The sequence below is a fragment of the Siphateles boraxobius genome, unplaced genomic scaffold (assembly GCF_051911475.1).
Source record: "Siphateles boraxobius isolate OS27281-9 unplaced genomic scaffold, OSU_SipBor_1 11, whole genome shotgun sequence".
Lineage (NCBI taxonomy): Eukaryota > Metazoa > Chordata > Actinopteri > Cypriniformes > Leuciscidae > Siphateles > Siphateles boraxobius.
In genome coordinates, this window is record NW_027508711.1 from 4,945,826 (window position 1) to 4,964,558 (window position 18,733).

The window sequence follows — 18,733 nt, forward strand, 5'->3', positions numbered from 1 at the left end:
CTTTTTAATCCGTTTAATCCATCCTTGCTCAATAAAAGTTTTAATAAAAAAAATATATTTTGAATGGTAGAGTACGTCTGGAAATAATGTGAGTGATGCTTGACAGTGCAAAAATTGCCACCATATGACTTGAGTCCCTTTTTTAATATAAGTTTTACTGTCTTTTAGTCTGCCATCATGTCCACATCAAGCTCGTCAACATCATCTGACCTTTCCATTACTAGGGGTGTCACGATTCTCCAAATCCTCGATTCGATTACATTTTCGATTCTAAGGTCACGGTTAGATTCGATTCTCGATTTTTTTTTTTAAGCACAGGTTGCTGTTGCTCCTAAAAAGCTGACATCAGTTCATCGCAATCTCACACATCTCTGTTATTATCAATGAAGCTGACTGCACAATGAATCTTTCATAATATATAGCATACACTTTGTTTGTTATAATTAGAGGATTTGCCAGCGTACAGAATTCAGCACTGAACAAAAAGTCAGTTTTGAGCGGTGAGGAGAGTCTATCTTAAATGCTTCTGATTGGTCATTGCGTTCAAGAAATCAACACATATGTCTGTGATTTGCTAAATCGCTCAACGCTGGAAACATGTTATAAATAGAAACTCTGGCCTGTAAATCGTTTCTATTTTGTTTTAGTTGTTCTTGTTGCTTTTCTGCAACAGATGAAAAAAAATGTATTAGTTTTTATATGTTTTATTCATAGATATTTCTAGTTTGTGGGAGTCCCGTGAATCTTTTTATTCTCCCGCACACACAGAGTGAGTGCATTACCGCCCGCGCTCGCACTCGGCCATCACATCTAGTCCCGCGCCGCACTCTATTGCGTTGGGAGTGCACGTCTATAGATCAAGAGCCCGACCCGAGGATAGTGACGGGAAATATCGGCCAAGTTCGGGCTCGGGCATAGAATCCAAGTTAGAGGACTCACAGCCTTTCAACACGTGTTTTTTTCCCGCGCCGTGATGAGTCGTTCATGAACGATCCGTTCATTGCCTCTGTCACGCGACAAATGAACAAAAGACTCGGAAGGTCAAGTATTAATGTTCCCTGTAAATTACTTTTGACTGCATTATAATGATTTCTTAATTCAGAATATGATCAAAATTGCGTTGGATGTGTTCGGGGAATTTGCCTGTTAAAAGTAGGCTATAACATTTAAAGCCCCTGAAATGACTAGAAAAAAGATTAGTTAATTTTGATGAACGAGATTGAACAATAGAGTCAGTAAAACGATCCGAACTTTCCATCACGGGCGCGACATGGGGGCGTGGCAGTATCGACGATTCCATTTTTTATTTCGATTTTTGAGTTTGTGAATTAATTTCGATCGATTTCGATTTAAAATAGAAATTGTGACACCCTTATCCATTACAGCCTTATTCAGATGAACGTGAGATTTCCGATCAGGTCGCCTCTGTTTACAGCATCTGTACACAGTACTCCAGTTTTATTTACACACAGAAAGAGAGGAAAAGAAGCAGAGAGAAACTAGAAAAAATGATTCCTTTTGGCATGTGAGACAACAGCACAAGCTTGCCCTCGCCAAAAATCCGCTTAAAAGCCTGTAAACTACTCAGCAACAGTGGATTTAGAGTAAAGGGAGACGGGATGTAATGACAGTCAACCCTAATGTGACCGTCAAGGACAACATAAACCCAAATCCACTTCAGCGCTTCCTTTTCCTGTAAGAAACACGTTTGTTTCCTGTTTCCCATAGATTCAAAAATAGAAGTGAGGTTCCGTTTCCCAGAGATGTTCACAAGTCTTTCGTCTGGAGTCCGAGTCAAGTCTGAAGTCTTTATCACTGGAGTCCGAGTCAAGTCTGAAGTCTTTAGCACTGGAGTCTGAGTCAAGACTGAGTCAAGTCTGAAGTGGCTTATCACTGGAGTCTGAGTCAAGAATGAGTCAAGTCTGAAGTCTTTATCACTGGAGTCTGAGTCAAGACTGATTCAAGTCTGAAGTCTTTATCACTGGAGTCTGAGGCAAGTCTGAGTCAAGTCTGAAGTCTTTATCACTGGAGTCTGAGGCAAGTCTGAGTCAAGTCCGAAGTCTTTATCACTGGAGTCCGAGTAAAGTCTGAAGTCTTTATCACTGGAGTCTGAGTCAAGTCTGAAGTCTTTATCACTGGAGTCTGAGTCAAGTCTGAAGTCCGAGTCAAGTCTGAAGTCTTTATCACTGGAGTCCGAGTCAAGTATGAGTCAAGTCTGAAGTCTTTATCACTGGAGTCCAAGTCAAGTCTGAAGTCTTTATCACTGGAGTCCGAGTCAAGTCTGAAGTCTTTATCACTGGAGTTCGAGTCAAGTCTGAAGTCTTTATCACTGGAGTCTGAGTCAAGTCTGAAGTTCGAGTCAAGTCTGAAGTCTTTATCACTGGAGTCCAAGTCAAGTCTGAAGTCTTTATCACTGGAGTCCGAGTCAAGTCTGAAGTCTTTATCACTGGAGTCCGAGTCAAGTCTGAAGTCTTTATCACTGGAGTCTGAGTCAAGTCTGAAGTCCGAGTCAAGTCTGAAGTCTTTATCACTGGAGTCCGAGTCAAGTATGAGTCAAGTCTGAAGTCTTTATCACTGGAGTCCGAGTCAAGTCTGAAGTCTTTATCACTGGAGTCCGAGTCAAGTCTGAAGTCTTTATCACTGGAGTCTGAGTCAAGTCTGAGTCAAGTCTGAAATTTTTATCACCGGAGTCCAAGTCAAGTCTGAAGTCTTTATCACTGGAGTCCGAGTCAAGTCTGAAGTCTGAGTCAAGTCTGAAGTCTTTATCACTGGAGTCTAAGTCAAGTCTGAAGTCTTTATCATGGAGTCCGAGTCAAGTCTGAAGTCTTTATCATGGAGTCCGAGTCAAGTCTGAAGTCTTTATCACTGGATTCCGAGTCAAGTCTGAAGTCTTTTGTCGCGAGTCTGAGTCGAGTCTCTTAATGCCTTACAACAAAAAAATAATAATTATAATACCCCAAAATTCTATTATTTGTATTATATAGACAAAATATATCTTTCTATTATCTGTTTTGTTTGTAATAATAGTCCTAAGATTTAAGGGATAATGTAAATCCAGCTTCTTAATTTATAATCCATTACGATGTATAAAACAATCGTCCTGGCAACAAGACAAGTAGGTAATTTCAATAAAATCGCTAGGTAGATGCAAGATGGTGCCAGTCGCAGTTTATATACAGTAGTTTGTTATACAGCGCCGTTGTTATTGACAACAGTCATTATCTGAAAATATCAAACCTCGGAATGTTTTAAGTCAATAGAAAACTGTACATATACTGATTGCGATATGTTAAGATATGTGCTTTAAAGGTGCAATGTGTAAAAATTTTGAGTATCTATTAACAGAAATGCAATATGACATCCATAACTATGTTTTCAGTGGTGTATAAAGAACTTACTTAATAAACGTACTGTTTTTATTACCTTAGAATGAGACATTTATATCTACATAACCACGGGCACCCCCTTCTATGAAGGTCGACATATTGTGACGTCATGTTTCTACCGTAGCCGAACGCGAACAAACAGCACTACAGAGCGCGTTTCGTCACTACCTTGAAAGAGAAGCCGCAGAAAGCTAGAAGCTAGCCATAAACACCGTGAGTAGAGATTTTCCCTTGTCAGTGGTGTAAAATATGTACCATATTTTCCGCACTATAAGGCGCACTTAAAAGCCTTTAATTTTCTCAAAAAACGACAGTGCGCCTTATTATCCGTGTAAAATCCTTTAAAGTGTAAGAACACCAGGCCATTGGGGCCCTCAGCAGGTATTTGTTATAATACATAATGTACATAAGATGAATTTTTTAAAAACAGTGTTGTTCTATAGAACCATATGATTACTTGCTTTTGATATTTTATTTGAACCAATAATTATTGCCTCATTGTTATTATATATGTATTTTAAGTCATTTTAAAGGCTTGGGTCTATTTTTATATATAAAAAAAAAAATCAAGATTACTCGATTATTCGTCAAAAATAATCGACAAATTACTCGATTGCCAAAATAATCGTTAGTGACAGCCCTAAATAAAATATAAAAAACCTAAACTTAATTTATTTCAGCAAGTGCCCCAAGTAAATATTACTCATTTTCACTTAGATTAACTAAAACGGATATAAATGTAATAAAACCTATATAGATTACATTATTACTATTATTATTTTATAATTTTAACCAAAATAAATATGGAAATATGGAATTAAACTAAATTCAAACTATTATAAAACACTGGTGCAGATGCAATCAGGCATGACCAATTACAAAGATATTTAACTTCACACCTGTTTTTGATGCGTAGTTTCACTCCTCCGCTGCATCTGCCGTCTCTGGAAGGACTGAGAGGACGCCGGTCAGAAAAGCAAGGTCCTGGGCAGCACTCTCTACAAACACAAACAGAAGTTTTGCAGACAATTAAAGTGCTTGTAACCAGCTTTTTTGAAAATAAAACAAAATATGATCAAATGTCCGTTTGAACTTTTTTATGACATCACAACCATGAGCTCATTAAGTTAAAAACCGGTCAACAAAAAGTGTCAAGACGCCTGCATCATATATGAATCTCCCCAAGAAATGCATGCGATGGATATAACTATACAGGGCTTGACTAGTTGAATGTGAAATTATGTAATTTTGCACATCCCTAGTCTAGACAGTATAAGCTCATTGGTTACTTTGTAGATGATGTGTGTCTGTAGATGATGTGTGTCTGTGTGTCTTTAGATGATGTGTGTCTGTGTGTTGGTCAGAGAGTGAGAACTCATTTAAAAATTCACGTGTGAGTGTATTGTGTGCACGTTTGGGATTGACTCAGTTCAAAAGCTGTGTTGTAGTGGCCGTATTTGACAAAGGAGGCACCGGAGTCCATTCACCACATGCTCACATGGATGTCGTACACAGAGTTTCTATTAACCTGAAGGACAGGATATAGGGAAGCCAAGTCTACTGTACACTGCTCTGAAGTAAAAGTATTATAAATATACACATTTCATATTTATATTTATCATGATAGATGGATATAATCTCCTTTCTTCTTCTTATTATCACTAGCTATGTCTCCATCCACCTATTCTTATGCACATTTTGGGATATCATATAAACAAAAAATATGTAATGGAAATGCCAAGATGCGCATAAATTCTAAACATGCACATAAAAAAAATGTATGTGCTTAATTGAGACGGATACATTTTTTATACGATAAGAAACAGACACATACATTGCTATGGAAACACATTTATCGAATAAATCAAACAAAATAACTTTCTATGGATGGAAATGGAAATGATGTTATGGTATGTGACATTGCCTCTGAGGATGTGACTAGGTAACTGGACTATCCAGGGGACTAGGACTGCGCACTATATCGAAATATGCATATCGCAACATGAACAAAAGACAAAGAGAAAATCACTCCCTGTTCTTGACTGAATAACTTTTGTAACTTTAATAAGAATCAGGATTTATTTAATTCATACAGTGAAGAGAAGACTAAGCGAATAGCGTTCTATTTTTACATTTGATTGTTCAGTTTCTGCTGTTAAATAAACCTAATGTAAGCCTACCTGAAACCATAAACCCCCTGGTTTACACTGATGTTAAAATGACACTTGCTTACGCTACAGTAAAACATTGCTGCTCACTTTCAGAAGTTGTAGGGATGCTTTCTTCTGACATAAACAATAAGAAACATGTATGTAGGTTATTTATAAATATCACTTAAGTTTATTTTACACACTTTAAGCATTATCGTATCGCATACTGAATATCGGATAATTTAATGAGTTATTGCATACTGCATTTTTCTTTCGTGCAGCCCTACAGTGGACCAATCGCATCCCACAGCATCGCAAATTTTGGTTGGGTCATTTTGAAATGCCTGAGCTAAAGTTTGTCATCAAAACGATTTGGTTTAATTTCCTCCTAGAAGCGTTCTTAAACACCAGGCATCCGCATCAGAACACAAGAAAATAACTTGTAGATTTAACAATAGATTTTATTGCCTTTTGTCTATAGTCATTTATGATGATGTAGGAAAAAAGATTTACATTTTCTTCCCCAATTGCAGCAACTTCCATTTTTATTAGATATTTTGCGCCAGTTTTCCAGGAAGTGATGATTTTGTTCTCTTGAACACATGGAATGGAAAACCTGCTTTATTCACAAACACATTAAAGGTGCTCTAAGGGATGTTGGGTGACGTCACTTCTAGTTGACGTTCGAAGTATTGTCAAACAAAACGGAGGCTAGCTAAACCCTCCCTCCTCCTCATCCGCGCACTAACCCCCCAAACCCTACCCCCAAATCCTTCTTGTCGGTTATTGGCTGGAACAGTTTGTTATGTTTCGTGGTGCGGGTTAGCCCAGTTTGTTTTTGTTGCCGTTTGTGGAGCCTGGGATGTCTGCAGAGACCGCGTTTTTTTACAATGTGTTCAGGGGACAGGCAGCTAGCGGATAGTGAGGAGATGTTTGCTGTATGTGACAAAAAAAGTTTGGCCTAAAAAATGTGTGACATCGCTTCGAGCACCTTTAAGCGATATTCCAATTTTGCACACAAGTTAAAATCGCAACTCTGAATTGAAACATAGCGACTGTTGAAAACAGTTTTGCAGCTTATTTTTGTGGAAAATAATAAAACAGTTTCAGGATTCTTTGATGAACAGAAATTTCAAAAGAACAGCATTGGATTCCCTTTTTTATTATTCATTTATTTATTATTATTTATATATTTTTAAAATGGTGTGAATGTTTCTTTGTGGCTCGCGTGTTGGGAGGGTGTTTCTTTTTTCTCGCTTTTTTTGTCTTCATGAAAATCTTGCCCTGTAAATAATAATAAAAAGAGGTTCACAAAAAGAGAACAGCATTTATTAGAAATAGAAATCTTTTGTAACATTATAAATGTTTTACTGTTGCTTTTTATCAATTTAATGCATCCTTGTTGAATAAAAGTATTAATCTCTTTCAAAACAGAACAAAACAAATCTGACCCCTTATTTTTTTTTATAAACTGAATGCTTATTTGTTGTAGAAAAAAATATTACAAAGCATTTCGTGTGGCAAGTGCTTTGAGACTATTTCATACGCTGCAACTACAAGAGCTCAGACAGCAAAACAGCAGCCCTTCCATCTCACTGAGGAATGGTGCGAGAGAAACACATGTAACGTTGACACAGCATTCCTATAGTTAGGGACTGTGTCATCACTCCCTTTTTAAAGGCTTTTTGAAAGGTTTAACACAGCTAATAAAAGACAACACAAAGACGCTCCAAACAAACCCAACATAAACATTCACTTAAAGAGACAGTTCAGTCTAAAAACAAAAACAAAAACAAACATAAATTCGCACCCTCACGTCATTCCAAAACTAGTATGACTTTCTTTCTTTCTAGCACTGGACACGAAAAAAAAAAAATATATCATATGATTGATTGAGTGAATAGAGCAGCTTTGACATTCTGCTAGATAAAATTTGGATCAACATGAGCGTGAGAAAATGCCATCCCTTTAAAAGTGAACAGCATTCACATACCCGTTTTAAATGTTCTTTCTTTTTTAAAGCTTGATTTATCACTCTCTCTTCAAAAGGGTGTGATAGGCCCGACTGCTGTAAGTATGCATTGGCTCGAAGTCGTTTCAGAAAAGACAATCTAATTATATCTCTATTAATCACTTCATGTGGCCTGTGAAATGCATGGATATTTATTGAAGTGCCGAGTCTTGATATACCATCTCTGATCAACACATTAACAACATTTGATATAGATCCCAGCGTCTGCATCTCTAAACTCCTCGGCTCAAATGCCCCAGCATTCCTTGCATACCTGCCCCCTGGAGGACCTTAGTGATCACCATAGAGACGTGACCACCATGCAACCTCCTGTAAACCCACAATACTGCTCAGAGATACACCTACGTTCAAAAGCCGCTCAAGGATGCATAAAAGTTCTTCTGAACTTTCTATTCATCAAACAAATATGTAGGGACCATACATAATCACATTTGAGGATAGGCTCTTTTGATTTTTGGACAGTAAGGGTCAGATTTCTTCATGAGTGTTCATTTTTGCTAAATATCTTTTAAATAAATGTCTCTTTTGAACTTCATACAAAGGAAAATCACTCTCACTGACCAGTGAATACACGGAGGAGTTCAAATTCCACATGGCTGTTGTTGTGTGTGTGTGTGTGTGTGTGTGTGTGTGTGTGTGTGTGTGTGTGTGTGTGTGTGTGTGTGTGTGTGTGTGTGTAAATATTCCATGCCACCCACACACTTGACCCTTTCCACACAGATCTGACCTCTTCTCTTGTTTATATGCGTCTCGAGTGAAACGCACCCAACCACAACATCAATCAGCAACGCAATAATAAACGCTGAGCACAGCCGAACTCTTCGCAGAGCACAAGATGAACAAGCGCATTACTGAACAGAGACAGTCGCTTAGAGGGGGTCGAAGAAGACCACCAGCGCTCGTCCCACCCTGATCTTTCATAAGACTGGAAGATCAGAGGAACTTAAAAAGTTCCCAAAATACATTTTAGAGGTTCGTTAAACATCTTTGTATTGTTATTCGGATGAAACTTAGAAACCGGTGACTTTTTCCACATTTTCTCCACTGATTTTTATAGAGAACTACATGGAATTCTGCAGAATATATATATATATATATATATATATATATATATACACACACACACACACACACACAATGATGTATACATATACACATTGATGCATATACACACACACACACACACACACACATTGACTTTCTTCTTATTTTAATATGGTCCTTGATGTTCACTTATAATGTTAAAGTTTTTTTCGACCAAAAAATTTAATAAATGCATTTTAAACATGCACATTAGAAAGTGTTTTGAAAACATTACCCATATAAAACAGCACAGAGTTGCACTTTCATCATACTTCAAATCTGGCAAACAAGGGGGCGTTCCCTTAAAAACATGCCGTTCTCCTTGAACACACCCTTCACCTGCATTTAGAGATTCTGTTAAAGTGTTTGAAGCTAAACCAGCTTGACCCGCTGCAGGAATGCTATTAACATAAAGAACAAAGAAATGAAAGCATTTGTTTTTACAGACGTCACTTCATCACGTGAAGAAAAAAGAATGACAGAAAAGTCAAATAGGATTACTTTGTTTACTTTATGTGCAACTAGAAATCTGATATTAGTGCTGATCAGGTTATTTGCTCTTGTATATCATCTCTTCTCCCTAAACAATACAAAGATGAAGAGCTGACCTATCTATGTATCTGATTAACACAATCAATATAATCTGGAAGCTTATGCAAAACAGTGTCCAGCATAATGTTTTTTTGTTTTTTTTTTTACTTTGTTTTTACATGAGACAGCCAACCAGTATAACCTAGCAACTGCATAGCGACACGATAAACAAAGCTTGCATCGTGGTGGCAACCCGTGCACAGCATGAACCATTCACATTGGGTCTCATTCACCAATAACGGGATAAAAAGAGTTGAACATTTACAGTGGATTCACAAAAAGTTTGTGCAAACATGAATTTCTTCTAAATTCCAAAAAACTATGAAGAAAGATGCAGAATATATTCAAAAACTATGCCAGAATTACTGTAGGGTCAACTAGTTATTCAATTTCTAGAAATTGAATAATCTGGATTAATCAGCAATTTATACTAATAATAATAATAATAATTATTATTATTATAAAATAACAATCTACTAAATATAATATAATATTCAAACTACTTCAGGCTTATGGTCAGGCTTTCTCAGGACAGCATAAAAGTTTTGTCTTGACGACCTTATCTCTTTATAATATAACCATAGTCAAATTGAATGCTATCAGGAATCAATTAACAATGATCAGAATATGATGCTATTAATATAATTATATTTTATATATAATTATATTTATCAGGTATATAAATGATTCCAGTGTCACTGTATGGTCACTTAGGTATTCCATTTGTTTAATATTTAATTTATTTTAATTAGCTTTAAATTGTCTCCAAACTTAAGTGCAAATTCATGCATGAAAACGTTTATGCAAAAGTTTTACGCATGGTTAGCGAAGGAGACCAATTTTGATCAGAAAATATGAACATCTTGTTTGCATCTTCTGGGCTGCTGGAAGACACCGTTTCAGTTCATCTCCCCTGCATGCCTGCCCTCGGTCACTGAACACAACCCCCAAATGAAAGAAAAAACAGGAACCCGATATCAGCGGAGAACAGGAAGAGACAAAATACTCTGGCAGAGGAAGAGAACAAAGGGATACAGATGAAAAATAAGAGATGATAAAAACAACAGGAGCTTTACATGGAATATTCACTTTGGGGATTAAGTGCTCTTTACACTTTGAAGCCACACCAGAAGTTCAACAAAGCTTTGCTAATAAATTAAGTGACAACCAAACACGCTGACCTTTAGTGACTCCCCCTAAAAAACAAACACGGTAACCTGACTTACTAACTGCATTCTGGATGAACACCTCTTCCTTTATCTCTTCTCTTTATCCTGCATTGGCTCCATCTTCTAGCCTTGCTCTTGCTCGGTTTGCAGCAGCCTAAAACAACGTAAAATCATAAAAACAATCCTCATTCCTACATGCCAGAGAGTATTAACTTGTGCTTTTCGGAGTATCGTGCTGTTCATTATGCAGTGTTTTGCGTTCTCTCGTCTATGGACAATAAACCTCATGAATTTTGGTTCTAGATGCAGGTGCAAAACACATCGTTCCAGACGAGTCAAACAAATGTGCACAGCAATAATCTACCTTACGCTGCTCCAAACACAGTCATGTGTCCAAAAGCACATCATGAATCCATTTTCCAAACGGTGTTTTTGTCTTTTCGATAAAGCTACCCATTTGAAAATTTAGATGGCTACACTATAAATAAACCGCTATGACAGCTACTAATAAAAAAACATCACTACTTAAAAGGCAAGTAAAATTTTGGGAATAAGATATCAAAAAACCACTACACATTTTTTATATATTTTTTTGACTTGTGTACATTTTCGCAAATGTTTCCAACAAAGTTTAAAATCCAGAGAAATCCACAATTTCTATCCAGTGTAATGGCCTGTGTCATTGTGTTGCCTGTCAGTGACATCATACACTCGACTTCCGTGGAAACCAAAGACGCTTTAATATATAGTGTTTTATGAGACAGGTGAGCAAATGTTGCAGTAAGCTTTGTGTGTCCGTTTGAGCGCTGATTAGGCTGTGGGTTATATATAAGAAATTAAAGGCTCATTACTATGATTTATGGCTTATTAATGTACACGCACGATTAATCGACTAATCGCTTAAATGAACGACCACTGGTCGACTAGAAAAATCTTTAGTCGAGGGCCCTACAAATTTCAAATATCGATTTTCTAGTGTTACATTTCTTTAACTTACGCAGTACTGCTTGAAGTTATTGACGTTAGAGTGTTATTAATCACAATAAGCCGCGAAAAAGGACTCAATGTGGTGCTCGAGTAGCACGCTGACGGACACTGCTGAAGCGAGAGCACAGATGCATGCAATTTCAATTTCACTACTCTTTCAGTTCATTGCACTTGCACGATCAAATACACACAATTGTCAAAATGCACATCGCGTGGAGCATTCATGTAAACACAGTCTGTTATGTCCTATGCGAAAGTAAACAGGAGAAAATCAAGGGTGTAACAGTAAATTAGATCCATGCACAGGGACAGCAGCCCCACAAACTGTTGCCGTCTGTTTCATTAATGTTAATTAAAAAATTGTTAAAAAATTAAAAAAATCAACAACAAAAAAATCACTCACTATGAAAAGAGAGATGTCAGTATTTTTCTTTCCAGCTCATTATACCTCATTACGCGATAATGTGCCACGCCCACGGAGAGCGCGCGGTATTCAAACGCAAATGATCTAAGGCAAGCCATGCAAACATGCCAACGCCCACCAGCTGGATTATAAAATCATGTTTAGTAAGTTCCTTACTACCGCTGTGAACACAGCGTATCCCTACCCTGTGAGGAATAATACTATCTAATAACCCTGGAAAATGTACCAGAAGTGCTGGTAGTTTCATTTCGAGGAGCAACGGATCCAGCTGATGTAGTAAGTCATTTATTCTCAAGTGCTTTGTTCACGATAGTCACGATATTGAATAGTGTCTATAAACCGCAAAAAGACTGTTTAAATATGAATTGCGTGTCTGTGTGTTGGCTAAATGATGAATGAACGGCACAGGCTCGCGCTTTGTTTACTACAGTTATACAGCACGTGTCTGTGCCGTTCATTCACTCTCGCATCTATATTAGTAAACATGTTATTAAATTTACATGAACACATCCAAACTATATTGCTATAGCCTACTAAGATGAGTAAAATAGACTGAAATATGTTGAAATAAAAATGTCTGTATAAGCAACAAAATGCAAATTAACATGTATATGCTAATATATCATACACAATATGGTACAGACTAAATTTGAATGTTTAGACAAGATTTTGTGATTAGTTGTGGATAGATTATAAAGTTTTGACTGTAAAAAAAGACTACTGTCACATTAAATAGGTAAGCTTTTGTTCACCAATTTCTGCTCATGTTAAATATACTATATGATGTTTTGTCAAAAATAAAGTAGGTATATTGAATTATCAACTAAGATGTTATTATAGTGTTTGTTCCAATATTCAAAATAATGAATCCTTACCTTTTTTAATACGTATGATAAAATGTATACTTTTTACAAAGAAATACACTTGAAATATTGTTAAAAATGTAATTGTTGTTGTAATTGTAACCTATTTGTAATTGGTTACAATTTCTAATTGTAAAATATGTATATATAGATAACTTCTTTTGTCCTTGCATTCTTTGGGACCCTGTGACACACCTGTGTGAAAGGCTAATTAACATGCAGCTCATTATGTATGTGGCACATTATCCAGCCTTTGTCTTCTCAGGTGTGAACACGCCTCCACGCATATTGCCTTCCCAAACAAAAGGTGTCCTATAAAATTTAAATCAATGTATTGTTTTGTGTAAATGATTAAGCAGGATGATTTTCAGATCATTTTGAAGTAAAAACTCTAGGCAACAACACCCATTAGTCAAAAGTCTTGTAGACACATATTTAGTATGTGTTTTGTGGCCTTATTTCAGACACAGAAGTTTTAGTTTTTTCAATAACCATGCATAAACAATATTCTCTCAAAAATAGTAACATGTACATACATGTTGCTCATATATTACGGTAGCCCTGTTTGTGCTATATAGAGTGAATTTACACCTTTGCCATTAACATGTTTATAAATAACTGAAAAAGCACAAATGTCAGAGCATGTCAGAACACCTCCAGGACCCAGAAAACCCCTCAGACCCCTGGGGGGTAATATGAATCAATTTATATTTAATTCATACAGTGAAGACTATTCAGTGTTTCATTTACATTTTATTATTCAATTTCTGTATTTCTTAATGTTAAACAAGCCTGTAGGCTACTGTACCTGAAAGACTTTTGAAAAATGTAATTTGTAAAAAAATTCTATTTTATGTGTCCTATTGTTTGTAATTTGCTGTTTTATTCCTATTTTTAATATCAAAAATAAAATAAAATCGCCTGCCTTAATTTATTACAGAAGACTGCCAGTCATGTGTGTAATGATTGCAAACAGCGCAATAATAATATTGGGTTGACTAATGTGGGAAGAAAAATAAAATAAATTTGAAGGTTCACATTTGATTCAGTGGGATTTTTCACTTCAAGACCATTTAAACTGTCTACCACAGTCAAATAGGAAAAGTAACAAACAGTAAACTAAAATCAAATCAATACATATATCGAATCGAAATTTGATTCAAAATCGAGAATCAATTTTTTAATCGAATCGCGAACTCAAGAATCAATATGAATCGAATCGTGACGTACCAAAAGATTCCCACCCTTTAAAGTGAATTTAAGTGATCAAACAAAACTGTAACAAAGTTCAAGTTCAGGGAAGGAGGTGGGAACCTGTAAACGTAACTTTAATCGTAAAATAAAAATAAACAACAAAATGAAAGGAGCGGCAGCGGCCAACTGTGGCTACGCATGTGTTACAGTTTTGAAATAGCGACATCTAGCGGCAAAACTTGTGTACTATGCCTTTAAAATGATGATATATATTACTTTTTAAAAAGAATAAAAGAGATCAGATTATATAATTTATCTGATCAGTATTTATCAAACACAAAAGCAATGAGAATTATGTCTGATGATAACTGGAATTTATGAACTTTGCAACATTGACACTGTTATTGATCTGAACTGAAACAACATTGAACTAAATTGAATTGAATAATGACAACATTAACACTCCTGTTTAACGTGAAGGTGCTTTTAAAACAATCTGTATTGTATACAGTGCTGTATAAATAAATAAATAAATAAATAAATGCCTTTTACCTAACCAAACAACCATTAAACCTATAAACTGAGCTGAAAACACAGTGACGAACAGCAGCATTTCATTTGAATATCAGTAAATAATTTTTCGCAGTCTATTCAACACAAACTCAACACAGACAAGCCTTTCATTTGCATATGGAAACAGGGAGTTCATATGCAATTCTATGCAAAACAAAACGACTTTCTCACAGTAACCAAACTCAGAGCCATCACACCATGATCTCATTCATATATGCAATATTAGTGATCTGTTAAATATTCAGCCAAATGCACCTGGAAGCTTCACTAGTTCAACAAATTGTGGGCTAGTGATATATAACATGCAAATTAACTTTTGTGTCGCAAGATCAAGGTTAAACTTAATATTTTAGATGGTTTCTTTTGACAGCTCACTTAATAGTCTAACAAAGTGACTAATGACATTTTTACGCTACAAATATTCCATGTAATCACAGAATAACAAGGTCATAAAAACGGCATGCATTGCATAGTAATTCGAAAAATGTGGTTTTAAACAAGTTTCGATTGAGTCACTGCTGTCGCTTGCCAGCTACCTATTTATATAATGATATATAACAGTAGTGTGCTTTATTCCAAACAAAGACACTTTGTTAGACACAGCAGTGAGATTATAGAAACACAGAAAGAAACTACTTCTACCTGTTTTAAATGCATGTATGTGAATGGGATTACAGTACCTGTCACGCTGATGAAGTGTCTGTCCTAGCACAGACCTAAACAAACCTGCAGTCAAAAATCCAGAGCAACAGGAAATAAATCCTAACTTCACTCATTGAGGTTTAAAAGAGACTGACTCCACATACTGCACACGGACTCCACACTAGTAGGGGAAGAACAACATCTCTCTGTTGCTCGCTCTCAAACACGGGTGACACATCAGAGGCAAACGACTGCGTCCTCTCAGCCAATCAGAGGAGCCGCAGGGCTGACTGAAAGCCACAGCGGTGATGTCACAGAGCAGGTTCCTCTCGTCCTGCCTTCAGGCTAACTCTCTCTCTATCTCTGTTTTTCTTTCCCCTTGTTCTGCCTCTTTCTTTTCCCTCACTTTTTCTCATTGAAGCTCATGCTAATGGACATTTAAATATTTTTACCTGTGGTGACTCAACCAGTTTCACATCTGAGTTCATGTCCTCACTTTCACCTTCCATCACATTTTATATACATTTGATGCATTTTGGCCGTTCATTTACACGACAACGGTGTTTTAAGGACCTGCAAATGCAAACTTTTGAAAATGGTTTCCAAATGCAAGTTATCGTCTCTGGTAAACTACAAAAATGTGGATTTGTAAAAACAGTGACATCATGCACATGTGTAATATATGTTCAGTCCATAGGCATACGCAACCAAAACAACAATGGTGGTCTACAGGACTGTGTTTGCTCGTGAAGCATTAAAATACAGTACATTGAGCAGCACAAAGTGTAGATTTACTGCACCAGTATTCTAACATCACCAACTAATTTGAATTCAGACCTCGGCAACTACTGGCCTGGCATACATAATACAGGATTTTTAGTTGTTTTTGTTACAATACTTAACAATATTACAATTCTTCCAGTATTTTTGATCAAATACATGCAGCCAAGATGAGTATAAGAGACTTCCTTTCAAAAAGAATAGGACCACCTGCCTGCCCTTTCATATATATATATATATATATATATATAAGGGCAGGTGAGTGGCAATTACAGGAACAGGTGGGAATAAGGAAAACCCATCCTATTCCACACCTGTTTTGAATCCTGCGCCTTGCATCTGTGCGAGTTGAGCTGACCGTCACCATAGAAACATACAAACCTTGACCACCACAAAGCATTCAGTCCAAACGAGGGGGTGTTACCGGCTACAAATGTGCTTGTATGTGGGTGGAGGAGGGTGTTCACATCACAGATGGGAGTAAAACGCAATAAACAGCATCTGGGCCTGTTAGCTAGAAAAGCTCAAATTAAAAACTGAGATCTTTGCATCAGATGCCGCAGTAATGTGACTCTGACAATGTGACCTATTTAGACACAGCGTTGTGCATACGTTTTGCCTCGCTGAAAGCAAAATGCTGTGTGAACCAACAAAATTACAGCCGATAAGAACATATTTAATGTTAATTAGATAGATAGATAGATAGATAGATAGATAGATAGATAGATAGATAGATAGATAGATAGATAGATAGATCAAACAAACAGCCAATGCCTTGAGGAAACCCTCAATCATTGGGCTTAATTAGAGTTTTTCCACATCTCTCTTTTTATTTCTCACTGTTTCTGGCAGTCTCATCAACAGGACAAATAAAAGGCCATTTATAAGCCAGTGTCTCTCTCTCCCTCTCTCCCTATTCCAATCTTATTTGTATAGTGGTCTGACAGAGTGCACCGAAACGCGTTATGCAACAAGCTGTATAACTGCCATAATAATACTGATCCATTTCCCTGTGTTTATATAAACAAACCAAAGGTGTCTGCTAGTATCTAATGCTCCGACCAGTCTATCATAAAACAGGTCCAGGTCCACATTAGCATGTGATCAGTTTCAGGTGTGTGCTAAGGTTCAGATGTCCCGATGTGCGGTTGGATACACGTGTGTGTGTGTGTGTGTGTGTGAGTGTTCAGGTAGAACCTCACCAACTGCATCATGTCTTATTAAACCATAACCTGCCCTTCATGCATGCACACATGCAAATGTTTGATTAAACACTTAGTGGACATAATTAAACCTTACTTTACAGTGGCTTCAAGATCAATGTCATACAGGCCAGGTCACAACAACAAACCTGAAGCCCTTGGTTGTGTTTCACAGGACAGGCAAGTCTGCAGCACATCTCTGGACCAGTCAGGTAGCATTTTTGCCGAATGTGATTGTGTTTGCAATAAACTCACCAATTGAAAATCGTTGTTGGTTGTCTAAGTAGTGAGTTTATAGATATTTCATTCATTTTAGGCCTGGAGCTTAAAAGAGAATACATTAGATTTTCCACAAGAACCAATGAGGTTCATTCTCGTGTTACGCAGCTCATTTGAGCTTCCGCAAGAACCAATGAGGTTTGTTCTTGCGCATCAAGCAGGTTCGGTTGAGCTTCTGTTTATGTTCGCTGATCACCGTTTATATGTGAATAAAAAATAAATTAAATCTGTTCATCATATAAAGCGATCGAGTCTCTTCAGAAAATTTGGACTAAGCCGCTCAATTCATCACGGACTAGTTTTACGATCTCTTCATTAACTTTTTGAAGCGTCAAAGTTGTAGCTGTCAATGGAGGTACAGAAAATCTCAGATTTCATCAAAAGGATCATCATTTGTGATATGAAGATGAACGAAAGTCTTGCGGGCTTGGAACGACATGAGAGAGTAATTAATGAGTTTAGCTAACTAACCTTTTACCTGTCGCACTGTCAGCATACTAAAATCGTCTTGAAAAAGTAATTGTTCCTCAAAATTCATCCTCCTTAAAGGAACAATGCTACACTGTAAGTTGTACACAAAGTTGTAATTACCGTATTTTCCGCACTATAAGGCGCACCGGATTATAGGCGCACCTTCAATGAATGACCTATTTTAGAACATTAACTGTATATAGGGCGCACCGGATTATAAGGCGCATAAGATACTGCAGGCAAACGTTTGACTGGGTTTGCGTTATGCATCCACTAGATGTGCTAAAGGGAATTTAGTGGGTGCGCGGCGACGGAGGTGAGGCGTTTATTAGTAAGCGTGAGCGCGCTGGGGCGGGCACGTAACTTACATTCCCAGCCTGACTCATACGAGTATTCATGTGCGGCGGCTCGCTGACAGCAACAGCTGGCTGTTTTGAATGAGACGACCCGGTTACTGTGAACGGGGATCGCTTTATGAACATTCTGTGACGCGCGAGCAGCACCGAGGAGGACAGTGTGTCTGTTCGTATGTCTGTTAGTAAGAGTGAGCGCTCGTGAGCAGGCACGTGACTTACACACATAACCTGATGTATACGAGGTTGAACTGGCCGTTTGACAGAGCGGGTATAAGATGGACACGAGCGCGAGTTCGCGGGCGAATTTAATAACGCGGAGCGTTATTAACCAATTGATCCTATTAACCAATTGATCCATATATAAGGCGCTCCGGATTATAAGGCGCACTGTCATTTTTTGAGTTCTTTAAAGGCTTTTAAGTGCCTCTTATAGTGCGGAAAATACGGTAAAGATTACTGAATATGTCTTTACAAGAAAATGCAATTTAAATCTTTCTAAGTTTTTCAAAATTTCATTGTTACTTGGCTTTTCTTTGTAATTATTTGTGAAG

The 18,733-nt window shown here is 37.1% G+C and overlaps 1 protein-coding gene across 4 annotated transcripts in view; it reads right to left on the reverse strand.

Moving 5' to 3' along the window:
- The window catches only part of shroom3 (shroom family member 3), a 70,522-nt gene that overhangs the window by 26,213 nt on the left and 25,576 nt on the right, over nt 1-18,733 (reverse strand). For 3 of the 4 annotated variants that reach the window (XM_077194266.1, XM_077194263.1, XM_077194265.1), the window contains one exon: nt 4,286-4,384. Coding sequence is in view for 2 of the 4 variants with exons in the window: in XM_077194263.1 (XP_077050378.1) it covers nt 4,286-4,384 (99 nt within the window). In the remaining 2 variants the exon portion in view is untranslated. Of the gene's footprint in view, nt 1-4,285; nt 4,385-15,132; nt 15,322-18,733 lie in introns of those variants that run through there. The other variant, XM_077194268.1, reaches the window with a different exon arrangement.